Raw genomic sequence first — 12,837 nt, 5'->3', positions numbered from 1 at the left:
TGCTATACATTTCAGGACTCTTTACGTAAACTGGGGATATGAACCTCTCCAAGGTCCAGGTCTTGCTGGTATGGATCCTCAGTGTATTTGCGGGTAAGTCTTTTTGTGTTCAAAGTCTTTTTTTGTTACCTTATTGGCTAGGTCTTGAAATTTACTGAAGCAACACAGGTTCAGATCTTTAGACAAAGAGGTAAATGTGTTTTTATCCCTGCGAATAAAGCTCTTTAAATGATACTACAAACTGAAAACGTGAGAATATTTTCAAGCTCTCACAGAGGGATTTGCATGTTGTTTCTTTAGGTCCATTTTAAAGCTTATCAAGTTAGGCTTTTTTTTTTTAACAAAACATATGATATGACAGTACTGATCTCTGTAGAGTCTGTATTTGTGTGTTAAGGAGTTGAGCTCAGAAAGAAGAAACAATTTTCTGGCACATGGCCTGTGAACCAAACAAGAATGCTACAATCCAGACTAGGTTAAATTCATCAATCACAGGAGATGTAGGCCTAATTCTGTTTTTTACAGTCTGATATACACAAAGAAAAATTGCTTACTTACTTCGGGGAAAACCCCTTAAACATAACCACACAGTTTATCTTTGCTTATCAAGTGATTTAAACAACTGATGAATTGGAGATTGTTATTACATGAATGCACATATCATCCAATCAATTAATAAAGCACACCTGCTCATCGGTTTTCAACTTGAAACACAATGGTGAAACAATAATTGATTCCTATCCTTACCCCTATATCTTCATATTGCCCATCCTTATAGCATAAATACCTGAAGCCACAGTTTAAAAGCTCTTCAAAGAATTCTTTCAGTGAAGAGTACCTTTGGAAATAAGGGTATGTTGGTACTTGGTATTTGTCCTTCAGGTCCCCTAAAGAAAGGCAGCTTAGCATTGCTCACATTCCCAGCTGCATTCATATTTAAGGAATTTATTGTAGCTGACGTCCTCTTCAAGAGTGATTTATATATACCAGTGAGTTGGTATGAGTTTGTTGTCTTTGTTCAAGGACACTTGAACAGGACACATACTGCAAGTGTTGATGCACATGCTGTCTCTTGGGGGGATTAAACTTGTGACTGTTAAGTACTGGACAGTCTGTACATCCAAGCCTGGAGAACTTTATAGATTTGTAAGTCACCAACATCCATTGCTTGGTACATCTTTAGTGGGTTTTTTATAGCATTGTTTTTTCTCCATGAGATGCAAAGTGTCTTCATCCATCTCCATTGATCCCTCCACAGTTATTTACTTCATGTTAGTTAAATGTCCACACAGTATAGGCCACCATAGTTCAACTTAGTTAGTGCTACATGTGCAACCAAACTTGTGTATAAAGATAATTATATAAATGCCCATCCCTACTGGAAATTATAGAGAATTACAGGAACAGGGTTAAGTTAAGTTACGTTAATTAAGTTAAACAAAACCTAAAGTAGTTGATCGAGTACTTGTTGATAAAGAATGTCATTTGGTAAAAGTTACAACAGGCCAGTTGAAGAAATGTAAACAACCCTCAGTCTCCATTCAGGGGCTGGGCCTTGTTGTTATGTCATCTGTGGCCTGGTGGATGGCCTGTTAATAACATATATGTGTTGTAGTCTAGGACAGGGATTCTCAACTGGTGGGTTGGGACCCAAAAGTGGGTCGTGGAGCAGTTTTCAGTGGGTTGCGAACATGTGACTGGAAAAAAAAGTGTTCCTTCTCTTTAATCCATCACGTTTGGTACCATAGGAGGCCAAAACTGCACAATTTTTCATTCAATAAATCTGATTTGTAAAAAAATATCAGAAATTTGGGTCACGATTTATTGGTGTATATGAAGTTATTGGTGGTGGGTCTTTAGGCTGGACCTATTCAGAAACTACTGGTCTAGTGCATAGTAAGTCTCTCCTGTGTGTGAGTTAGAGCATGAGAGTATATCGCAGACAAAAAGAGGGGCATACACTTTCAACCGGATGTTAAGTTACAGTCGTCAGCGGAGAGTGTCAAAACAAGCTAAGGTTTGGATGAATCACTTATGAAAGAGCTTTGTCTTTGGTACGCTTTACTGAATAAATATGGCACTTGGTTTTAACAACCGACTATGGTTCAGGGAATCAAAGCTGAGAAGGTAACAGTGAGCTCATGTTCAAGTATCCAATTCATCATAGGCTATTTGCTTTTCTTTGGCGCAACCAGGATTACATTGGCGGAGTCCAGGAGGGGATAGGAGGGAATACTGTTTTGAAAGAAATTCACAACTTTTGAGTCTCATTTCTGATATTTCCTACATATGTGATTTCCCCCTTCCCCTTAACTTAACAGGGGGTTAACAACATTTCAGAGAGCTTGATTTAGTGGTTATTTCACTCCTTGGAAAAAAAAACAGGGTTTTCCCATAGACGCCTAGAGTGACATCGCCCTGAGTGACATCGCCCATAGATTACGGCAGGGGACTCTGAACTCATGCGTGTTTCATGTATGATCATCACTGATGACAAGTCGATGTGAAAGTCTTTATTACTGGACGCTATACATCAACTTTGAAAATCAAGTCACAACACATTTGTCCATACGTCACACAAACGGTCCCAGGCAAAATCATGATAGTTTTGAATATGTGCAGATAACATAACAATAAAATTATCACACTGTGACCTTAAATGCTACTCTTTTGTTTAGTACCTTCCATTTTTAATGAATTGGTGGCATCTATTTTTAGATTAAGCATATTTGGTTCTTTGTGCAACTATAAACTGATATGGTCAATTAAGTTTACATTTAGTTAAAACAAATTCTCAAGAGTCTCCACAAAAAAGGTAAAAGTATTTGGCACTGCAGAGTCTAAAATTAGAACACTGAGCAGGTGAATTATGCAAAATCACTTTCACTATTCTGAAAAATGGTTCAGTCAGTTTTCCTATAAGAAAATCAATGGAGTGAATATTTAAGCTCCTATGAAGTTATTGGGTTTTATCATACCTATAATTGTCAATTATTATCTTTAGCCACTAGATATGAGAAATCAATCTGCCATTAAATATGTATGTTACACTCTAGATGGTTTATGAAACATTATGATGATTTATAGCCAACTATCCATTTAACCAAGTATGCAACAATTCATGCTAAGTCCTTAGAGGTTATACAGAAGTCTATGAATGTCAATGGTCAGTCCAGCAACTTTCCTCAACAGCATTTTCCCAACATGTGACTCAGACCAGTGGCATTGATTCAAAAGCTTGTTTCATGCCCACAACAAGATGACATGACAAGAATCTGAATGGCCCCACTTTTGTGACTTTTCAGCGTGGGAGAAAATAGTCACAGCCTTTGCCGTTTTATCGTTCAGTGGTGGTTCAGTATTGTGCAGAAATTGGAGTTGAGAGTGGGCAATGATTGAAGGGTCCAAGTGGCTGCTCTGCCCCGCCTCCAATCTATTTTTGTATGTGGCTAGATCAAAGCATGCTAGCAGGACAACAGACAGGGAGCAGGCAGCCAGTGACAGACTGACAGATTGGCAGACAGCAAAAAAACAGATATCAGCACCATGCACACAAAAAAAAAGTCTTTATCCACTTTTTTATTGTCTATTGCCTGTGTGTGTGTGTGTGTGTGTGTGTGTGTGTGTGTGTGTGTGTGTGTGTGTGTGTGTGTGTGTGTGTGTGTGTGTGTGATCTGCTCTTGCTGGCTAAAAGAAACAAGATCCTCGACTGCTCCGTTGAGTATGGATCGCCAGCAGATACCAAAAATAACATGCAAAAGATGTAACTCAGGTCACAAAAGCACTCTGCTAGTCTGCTGGATCATATGGTAACAAAATGACTGGTTCTCTCTGATCACATGAACAAAGGTGATACAATAGTCCATTTACAGCAGATAGTACATAGGCTACAGCGGCAATAGAATCAGAATCAGAATCAGGGGTTTATTGCCAAGTACATTTACACACAAGGAATTTGACTTGGTGTATTGGTGCTAAACAATTCACAGGGAAATAAAGCAGAACTAGCAACAAGTTAAATAATTCAGTATAAGAAGCTATGAATGTGCCATATAGTGCCAACATGTGGGGAGATTTCTTTGTGAGCAAGAGCCAGAACATTTGAAACTATAAAATTTACTTGAGCAGTACAATCACCGGGGACTTTTTTTGGATTTTGATATACTTTATTAATCCCCGAGGGGAAATTCGGGTTTACTCTCTGTTATTTATAGGGACATGCTTCTCACACACACAGGCCCGAATCACATGCATGCACAAACAGGACCTGTGGACATGCTTTGGTGGAGAGATGTCAGAGTGGGGCTGCTACAAGCTGCTAAGCAGAAAGTGCACCAGAGCAGTTGGGGGTTTGAAAGGCTTGCTCAAGGGCACCTCAGCAGTGCTCGGGGAGTGCCCTGGCACCTCTTCAGCTACCAGACCAAATTCCATATTATGGTATCGGGACTTGAACCGGCGACCCTCGCAAGTCCCTACGGTCTGAGCTACTGCCGCAAATCCATATCTAGTTTGACATAGCATTTATATAAAGGCAAAAACGATCATTATAGCGTTTTATAGCGGACTCAGTTGCTTAGTGCGCCACTTCCACATCTTTGTTTTCACGTCATGCCCTGCCTCTTGAGACCCCCACTCCACCACTCCTGTCCAACAGGAATAGGCTCTCCTGTGTGGTGCATGTTTGAATAACCAACTCAGATTGCAAGGGCAGTCCGCCTGAAATATTCTAGACTCTTGTGAATATGTGAAAACAGCTATAGTCAGTTCAAGGTGGGATATGTACATCCCTGTGACACCTTGTCTGCAACGTGTAATGCAATGCAGTAATGCAATGTCAAATCATGCTGGGACACCAATATTACTCTGTTGTATAAGTTCAAAGGGGTCATGTCGGCGGAACATACGGTTATGCAGCAGTCAGTGCAATAGCTCCTGAATATGAATAACAAAATAATTAACTAAATATTGAATTGAATTGATGATATATTATCTCTCTTTAAAAATCTGTCTCATCTTCTTCACATCAGACACAAACAAACCCTGCTGGTCCAGGCTGTAGTGGTTTTTAGTGTATTCCTTGCGCAGCATAATTGACGGGCTCATAAAGACTTGGTTGAGAAAAAACCTGTAATTCTGCGAGCTGGAAACACCTTTTGAATGAGGGGGTGTTAAATGCAGGTTAACTGTTCTGAACTCTAACTGATCCATACTAAATGTCAAGTGGATTGGCTGCAGCTGTTTTTCCCAAACACCCTCTTAGCACTCAGATTAGGTTCGCTCCAAGGACTTGTACGGGAAACAGAGTTGATCGCAGAGCTTACATAGCTCATGGGATATTCAGTGCTGAAGCTTTTCACCAGTATGGAATGTAAGTCACTTGACTGCTGCTAATGGAGATCTGTCTGCATCTGCTGCTCCTGCCTTGCTCTTATCTGATCTGTTTTTTTTCATTCTCACCCTCAGAGTCACATTAAAAAGGTTTCAGGTCACTAGTTAGAAGCCAGGGAAATGTTTGGTGTGTGAATCACAGATGGATGCGATCTGCTGCCTTCTCTCCTGCTTTAGATGGGTTTTTTTCAGTTCCGGTGTGAAAATATTTCTGAGGGCATGGGTGTCAGATGATGAGTAAGGCAACACTTGCTGTGTACCTCAGCTAAAGTGAGCCCAAAATAAAACTTGTTCCGAACATATTAAAGCAGAGTTTTTGTACATAATTCAAATATCCTGATCGATCCCCTTCTATAAGGGTATGAGACTTAAGAAATAAGATTGTGTAATAAAATACAATCTGAATATGTAACTAAAATGTATGTATGCCTGTGTGTCCTAGGTCCAGTGCACTGCTCAGAAGATGAGACTAATCTGGTGAAGATACTGTTCACTGGTTACAACAAGGTGGTTCGACCTGTTGACCACTTCAAAGAAGCCGTTGTGGTCACTGTGGGACTGCAGCTGATACAGCTCATCAGTGTGGTAAGTGAGAGGGAAAGAGTCATCAATGCCTGAAGCAGAATTCAAATTTTAAAAAATTAAATACTATTCCAAAGAGTTACTACAGAAGTTAAAACAACCTCCAGCATACCCACGCACATGAACACCGCTGTAATGACACTACTTTTGAAACCCAATAAGGACCCTACCCACCCCTCCAGCTACCGCCCACTCTCACTTATTAACACTGATTAAAAAATGATTACAAAAACACTAACAAAAAGAATAGAGACAGTCATTCCGATGATAATCCCCCCCCCCCCCCCCCCCGACCAAACTGGTTTTATCAAAAACAGACACGCTTCAGATAACATCCGCAGGCTTTTCAACTTAATCCACATATCACAACAAAAACAGGACAAAACCATGATCGCCTCATTGGATGCAGAAAAGGCCTTTGACAAAGTTAACTGGACTTTCTAATTCAGCGTCTTACGCAAGTTTGGTTTTGGAGAGTTGTTCATCCACTGGGTAAGAACATTGTACACATCACCTAATGCCACAATAATCACAAATTGTATCACTTCACCGAACTTCACACTACACCAAGGGACCAGACAAGGATGCCCACTCTCTTCATCCCTATTTGCAATTTTCCTCGAACCACTCGCAGCGCAAGTAAGACAAAACAATAACATTAAAGGAATCGACAGTGAACATGCAGAGCATAAAATAACCCTTTACCCAGACGATTTATTGTTACACCTTCAAAACCCTTCAACATCATTATAAGAAACCTTCAATATTATTACAAATTTTTCTTCCGTCTCTCACTATACCATAAACTGGAATAAATCAACCATCATGCCAATATCAGAAGGAGCCTGGGTTTCTGCAGCCCAAAATCTCACCCTCCCATTTAACACTGGCAATATAAAATATCTAGGCATTAACATTTCCGCCAGGCTGTCAGAATTATTTCACCTTAATTACACCCCCCTCCTAAAAATAATAGAGGATGACTTTAAGCGTTGGACCAAACTACCGCTCACTCTCATTGGACGAATCGCCACAGTTAAAATAAAAACCCTTCCATGGATTAATTATTTATTCTCAATGCTCCCCATCACTCCCACTGACAAATGGTTTAAAACAATAGACTCATTATCATCACAATTTCACTGGAAAAACAAAAAAGCTAAAGTCACAGGGTGGCCTCGAAGCACCAAACTTTCTCTACTACCATCTGTCAAATCAATGACAATATTTATTCAAATGGACGCAAAAAGAAAAACACAACAACCAATGGCTAGAACTGGAACAAAACCAATGTAAAACCACTTCAATTGCAGACCTTCCCTTCCTACCACAATCAATTCAAAAACTGGACTTCCACAAAACCATCACCATATCCTCAACTCTGACAGCCTGGTGGAAAACTCATAACATCACCAAGTCATCACTATCACCATGTAGATACACCCCAACATGGCATAATCCAGACTTCCAGCTACGCAACACCCCCATCTACTTCCCATCATGGCAACAAAAAGGAATCACTCACCTCAATCACCTATTTCAAAACAATCAGTTTATATCACTCAATACATTAATCCAGAAGTACGGGGTTGGGAGGGACTAGTTCCTACACTATCAACAATTAAAATCAATAGTCAAATCCAAAATTGATTTAACTACCAACACTCTGCGACCGTCCCAACTAAGTGAAAAAGGTCCTAACAAGGCATATACTTAATTTAACATTTGAAAAGATGATTAAAATAGAAGACCAGTGAACATTAGCTAGCTTTAGCAGTGTGGACAAAAACTTTACTGCTGCTAGCAAACCAGTCAAACTTAATTTTAGCCTCTCGGCCATAAAAAGAAGTAGGACAAACATTTTGATTCTTTCAATTTAAATATCTTTCTTGTGTCGTTTGTCTGATATTAAAGGGTAACTTTTCAAACACATTTGCGTTTGTTCAAACATTTCGGGTTCGGGTAGGTAAATCTTTAAGATAAGAGAGCGCAAGCACGTCCGCTTTACTTTCAATGTAAAGACAATATAACGGAAATGTTTATGCACGCTATTTTGATGGATAGTTATTTCTTAGTTGGCATAAATAACACAGAACATCTTTTTTTTTATCTAACAGGCATAAAGTCCATTATTTTTGGGGTAATGTCTAAAAAGAATGTGTTCATGTGACTGTTGTCTGTCTTTCTGTATCTTCAAGGATGAAGTTAACCAAATTGTGACCAGCAACGTCCGTCTCAGACAGGTAGGCCTACATGTGACACTGAAATTAAAATTCATGACATCAAATATCCTAGTTACTATTATACATGTGTTACTTGGTTTAAAGTTTAAGTTGGTATGCAACATTTCAAATGATGTGCATTGGAACTGGGCTGGAGTTTTTTTTAACAAACTATGATTTCAGTGGTTTATTAGGCCTACTGTAATTTTTGAACCAAACCAATGCTTGGCTTTACAATACATGGCAAAGATTTGACCGACAAACACTACGAATATATCTGAGATTTAAGTCTTCAATACCTGTGACACTCAACTGTGCAGCTAAGTGGTCACAGACTCGTGACATATGGAATAGATGATCTAAACTAAAGTCTTGTCTTTACTCTCCCAGCAATGGACTGATGTGAATCTAAAGTGGAATCCTGATGATTATGGAGGTATCAGAAAGATCCGAGTCCCTTCATCAGACATATGGAGACCTGACCTGGTGCTATACAACAAGTAAACACACTTTGCATTTCTATGTTATATACTCGAGTAAATAAACATCTCACACTCTTTCTATCTTCTATACTCCTCCTGCTCTGCAGTGCTGATGGTGATTTCGCCATCATCCATGAAACTAAAGTCCTGCTGGAGCACACTGGGTTGATAACATGGAACCCCCCGGCTATCTTTAAGAGTTACTGCGAGATTATTGTCCTCCATTTCCCATTTGACCTGCAAAACTGTAGCATGAAACTGGGAACCTGGACATATGATGGACTGTTGGTTGTCATTAACCCAGTGAGTGTAAAAATGTGTGTTTTAATGGCAAGATTAGTTAAAAAATAAAGTATATATATTCCCCTTTTGTAACACCCATTCTATTGCCATGCATTATTCCCTGTTTTCTGTCTTTCAGGACAGTGACCGGCCTGACCTCAGTAACTTCATGGAGTCGGGGGAATGGGTGTTAAAAGACTACAGGAGCTGGAAACACTGGGTTTACTACACCTGCTGTCCAGACACACCATATCTTGACATTACCTACCATTTCCTCATGCTGCGGCTGCCTCTTTATTTCATTGTCAACGTCATCATTCCCTGCATGCTGTTCTCTTTCCTCACTGCACTGGTCTTCTACCTGCCGACTGACTCTGGTATGTAGATCCTACCCGGGTAAGAGAAACGTTCTCAGACATTATAGAAAACTATGATTGGAAATAAATTAGCAACCACCGTGTATTTATTCAATAGTTTGTACAAGTAACCAATTTCACATGGTATCATCACATGTGGTAGACATAAGACATGTAGGCTTATTATCTGATAACTGTGGTAACAGTAGAAAAAATGCCAAATACACAACTCAAATAATTTAAGGAAATAACATAATTGTATTATTTTTGTATTGCTATATTGGAGGGGCCATAATGAAATGGTGCATGGCTGTATTTGCTAAACTAGCAGGATACATTTAAAACATCAACATTCACAAAATCTCAATTTCAGGGTGCACCAGATGATACATTTAAAAAAAGTCATTTTTATGGGAATTATATTTACACAGTGGTGTAGTGGTGGCTGAAGAAGTGGGTATACGCTTACATTTTTCCAAAAATGTTTTTTTTTATGTGATCCCATTCAGAAGAGAGAAAAAAAAGTCTGCGTTATAAACAGTGCCATGTAAGACTACTCATGCACATTCAGTTAGTACGTACTAGTCAATTTGAGACAGTGTAGGAAGGTCATCCCCACACTACTAGGAAAACAATTGCAGCAAACTACAGAGTATTGTCAATCCTTCAATTGTGTGAATCAGAGGGGATTTAGAAGTGGATATACCCTGTGGAGACTGAAAAACAAGTGGGTCTACTCTGTATACCTGTGTATACCCTGCACTACACCACTGTATTTACAGATCTCTTTCGAGAAAATTCCACTTGTGGAAAATTCATACAATTGAAAATCATTTATCTACTTATGCCTTTAACTTTTATTTAAACTCACAGTTTGGAAGAATCACGGTTGCACTTGTGTTATGTGATGGTTGGCATTAAACAGCATATAGTTTTAAGGATATTTCATTTTACTGTAAAAGAGGTTTAAGAAATGTTTGTGGGGGGGGTCATTGCTGATTTTGCTCAAATTTAACTCAATTCTGTCCAATACATTTCAGAAGTTTTGACAATTCAAGCAGACATTTAAAAACACATGTCATTGCTTATTTAAACATCCTTAATGTGTGTCCTTGTGTCCCTCTGTAGGTGAAAAGATGACTCTGTCCATCTCCGTCCTGCTGTCTCTTACTGTCTTCCTGCTGGTCATTGTGGAGCTGATCCCCTCCACCTCCAGTGCTGTTCCTCTTATAGGGAAATACATGCTCTTCACTATGGTGTTTGTCATCGCCTCCATCATTATCACCGTCATTGTCATCAACACACATCACCGCTCGCCCAGCACACACACCATGCCCCCCTGGATCCGCAAGGTTATTGTTTTGTTTATACCATAAACAAGGACTGGTTAATAGAACAGTTTCAAGTTGTGATCAATTCTTTCATCTGTCTGCTTCTCAGGTTTTTATTGAAACCATTCCCAACATGATGTTCTTCTCAACAATGAAGCGTCCCAGTCAGGAGATCCGGCAGAAGAGATCGTTCCCCACTGACATGGACATCTCAGACATTTCAGGCAAGGCGACGACTTAGTGACGGATCACACAAACATGATGTAGGACAAGGGGTGCATGGGCTGTTAGTTTAGCATGTAGGTGTTACTGTCAGTGAAAAAAATGTGCATTATGTGAGGCATGTTAAAGTTTATAAGACCCCAGATGTAAAAAAAAAAACAAATCTGATAAAACCTGGTTTCAAAATGGTCCATGTTGTATTCCCACAACTAAAACCCTCCATTCTCTCTCCTCTCTAGGTAACCCCACCCCCACCAGTGTCACCTACCAGTCTCCCATCGCTAAAAACCCTGATGTTCGCAGCGCCATTGAAGGAGTGAAGTACATCGCTGAGACCATGAAGTCAGACGAGGAATCTAACAATGTAAGACAACAAGCCTGTGACTTTAAGAAGCCCCCTCCCCCAACCCCCCCAAAATAGCCCAGCATGTACCTCCCATGTCAATTACACAGCCTTTGTTTTCTTTATAAGATAAAATAACCAAAACATACTGTAGATTCACGATTTCATGAAGGGATAAGTAGGTCGACTTTTGACCTTCATACAAAGCCAGACGAGCTGTTTCCCCTGTTATCTGTTATCTCTTTTTAAGCTAAGCTAAACAACTGATCGCACTAGCGAGATATTACTTGTCCCTGTGTCTGGTATATCCCAACCAGCAATTAAACTTGTTTTTTTAAATCCTCTGTTAGATTTGAAAGAAACTTTTCAATTTCATTTCAATCTTTTTTTTTTAATCAATGTCCTCTTTACTTGTCAAACAATCTAAAGATACTGTACTCTAACTGCACTGAAAGTTATTTATTTTCCCCATTGGCAAGCCTCGTATGTGTCTGCAAAGCAACCTTTTAAAACTTAAAAGCAGCCAAATTGAATCAAAAGTTATCCATACTGCGGCCATGGAGGTGACCAGAGCCACTAAACGTTTAATGTCTGAAGAATCACTTTCACACTGTCTCATCTCTCTCCAGGCCGCAGAGGAGTGGAAGTTTGTCGCCATGGTTTTGGACCACATCCTGCTGTGTGTCTTCATGGCCGTTTGCATCATTGGGACGCTCGCTGTATTTGCTGGGAGACTTATCGAGCTCAACACGCTGTAGAGGCCTGACCCTTGAAGGAGTGTTTTTTTTTTTTGTTTTTTTTTTACATCAGCATAGATGTCACAATTGGAGTTGCATCAGTAAGTTGTTCATCATGGACAGATTCCAGTTAGCCTAACCCTGTCCTCACTGACAGAGATTTTAAAGGTATCCTGCGATGAGTCCTGCGATCTAGATGGGTCATACTTGAATCTATTTTTGCCACTACAATTTTCTAATGTTTTATTTGTTTTTCTAACCTGTTTGTTCAGGATTCTTTTTCTTTTTCTTTTTCTTTTGTTCATCACTCCAGAGGGCTCTCTTAGTTATGTTTTACAATATGACTCATTTATAAGCCATAACAATGATAATTGTTTTGTGTCTATTTTTGGCAGCTTCAAGAAAGATTGGGGTCAGAGCATGTCGTTCCTAGATCTACATTTTCAGTGAAAAGACAAACAACTGCCTGTTAGAGAAGGAGGATGTGTTCCGTTTGTTAAGAAAAAGAGCTGCTCATTGTTTTTCAAACGCAGTGGTATACACTGAGTCTGGTTTGTACTGGAGTGCAGGCAAGATATTTTCCTGTCTGGGAGTTTCATTGTTTTGTTTTTTTTGCCTGACACTCATTAAACATCTAAACTGTATATTGACTAGTTACGGTTGTGTAAATATTATTGGATATGTGGCAACATTTTCACTTCTCCTTACCTCCGCTGAACAGTTTGTTAGAAGCCTGTTACTGTTGAATGTTGTTTTTGTCACATCACTTTCCATCCACATTGAAGAATCTGGTTAAAAAACGATTTCAAACAGATCTATCTGCCGCCTTTAATAGTTTATTGATGCATGAAAAGTCAGTTACAGTGGCCAACATGAGTCACTTGTTGCAAGT

The 12,837-nt window shown here is 39.4% G+C and overlaps 1 protein-coding gene across 1 annotated transcript in view; it reads left to right on the top strand.

Annotated features, from left to right (window-relative positions):
• chrna1 (cholinergic receptor, nicotinic, alpha 1 (muscle)) overlaps positions 1-12,589 on the top strand; it is a 12,760-nt gene extending 171 nt beyond the window's left edge. Inside the window, exons 1-10 of the mRNA XM_029279660.2 lie at positions 1-93; positions 5,831-5,973; positions 8,169-8,213; positions 8,583-8,692; positions 8,782-8,977; positions 9,096-9,333; positions 10,441-10,664; positions 10,753-10,867; positions 11,105-11,229; positions 11,838-12,589. The exon at positions 1-93 is cut by the window's left edge and continues 171 nt beyond it. Of these exons, the coding sequence (XP_029135493.1) occupies positions 39-93; positions 5,831-5,973; positions 8,169-8,213; positions 8,583-8,692; positions 8,782-8,977; positions 9,096-9,333; positions 10,441-10,664; positions 10,753-10,867; positions 11,105-11,229; positions 11,838-11,966 (1,380 nt within the window). The 5' untranslated portion in view covers positions 1-38 and the 3' untranslated portion in view covers positions 11,967-12,589. The remainder of the gene's footprint in view (positions 94-5,830; positions 5,974-8,168; positions 8,214-8,582; positions 8,693-8,781; positions 8,978-9,095; positions 9,334-10,440; positions 10,665-10,752; positions 10,868-11,104; positions 11,230-11,837) is intronic.
• The last annotated feature ends 248 nt before the right edge of the window (positions 12,590-12,837 follow it).

The sequence above is a fragment of the Labrus bergylta genome, chromosome 10 (genome assembly GCF_963930695.1).
Source record: "Labrus bergylta chromosome 10, fLabBer1.1, whole genome shotgun sequence".
Taxonomy (NCBI): Eukaryota; Metazoa; Chordata; class Actinopteri; order Labriformes; family Labridae; genus Labrus; species Labrus bergylta.
Note: the sequence above shows the minus strand (reverse complement) of the source record. Positions and strands in the feature narration are given on the sequence as shown.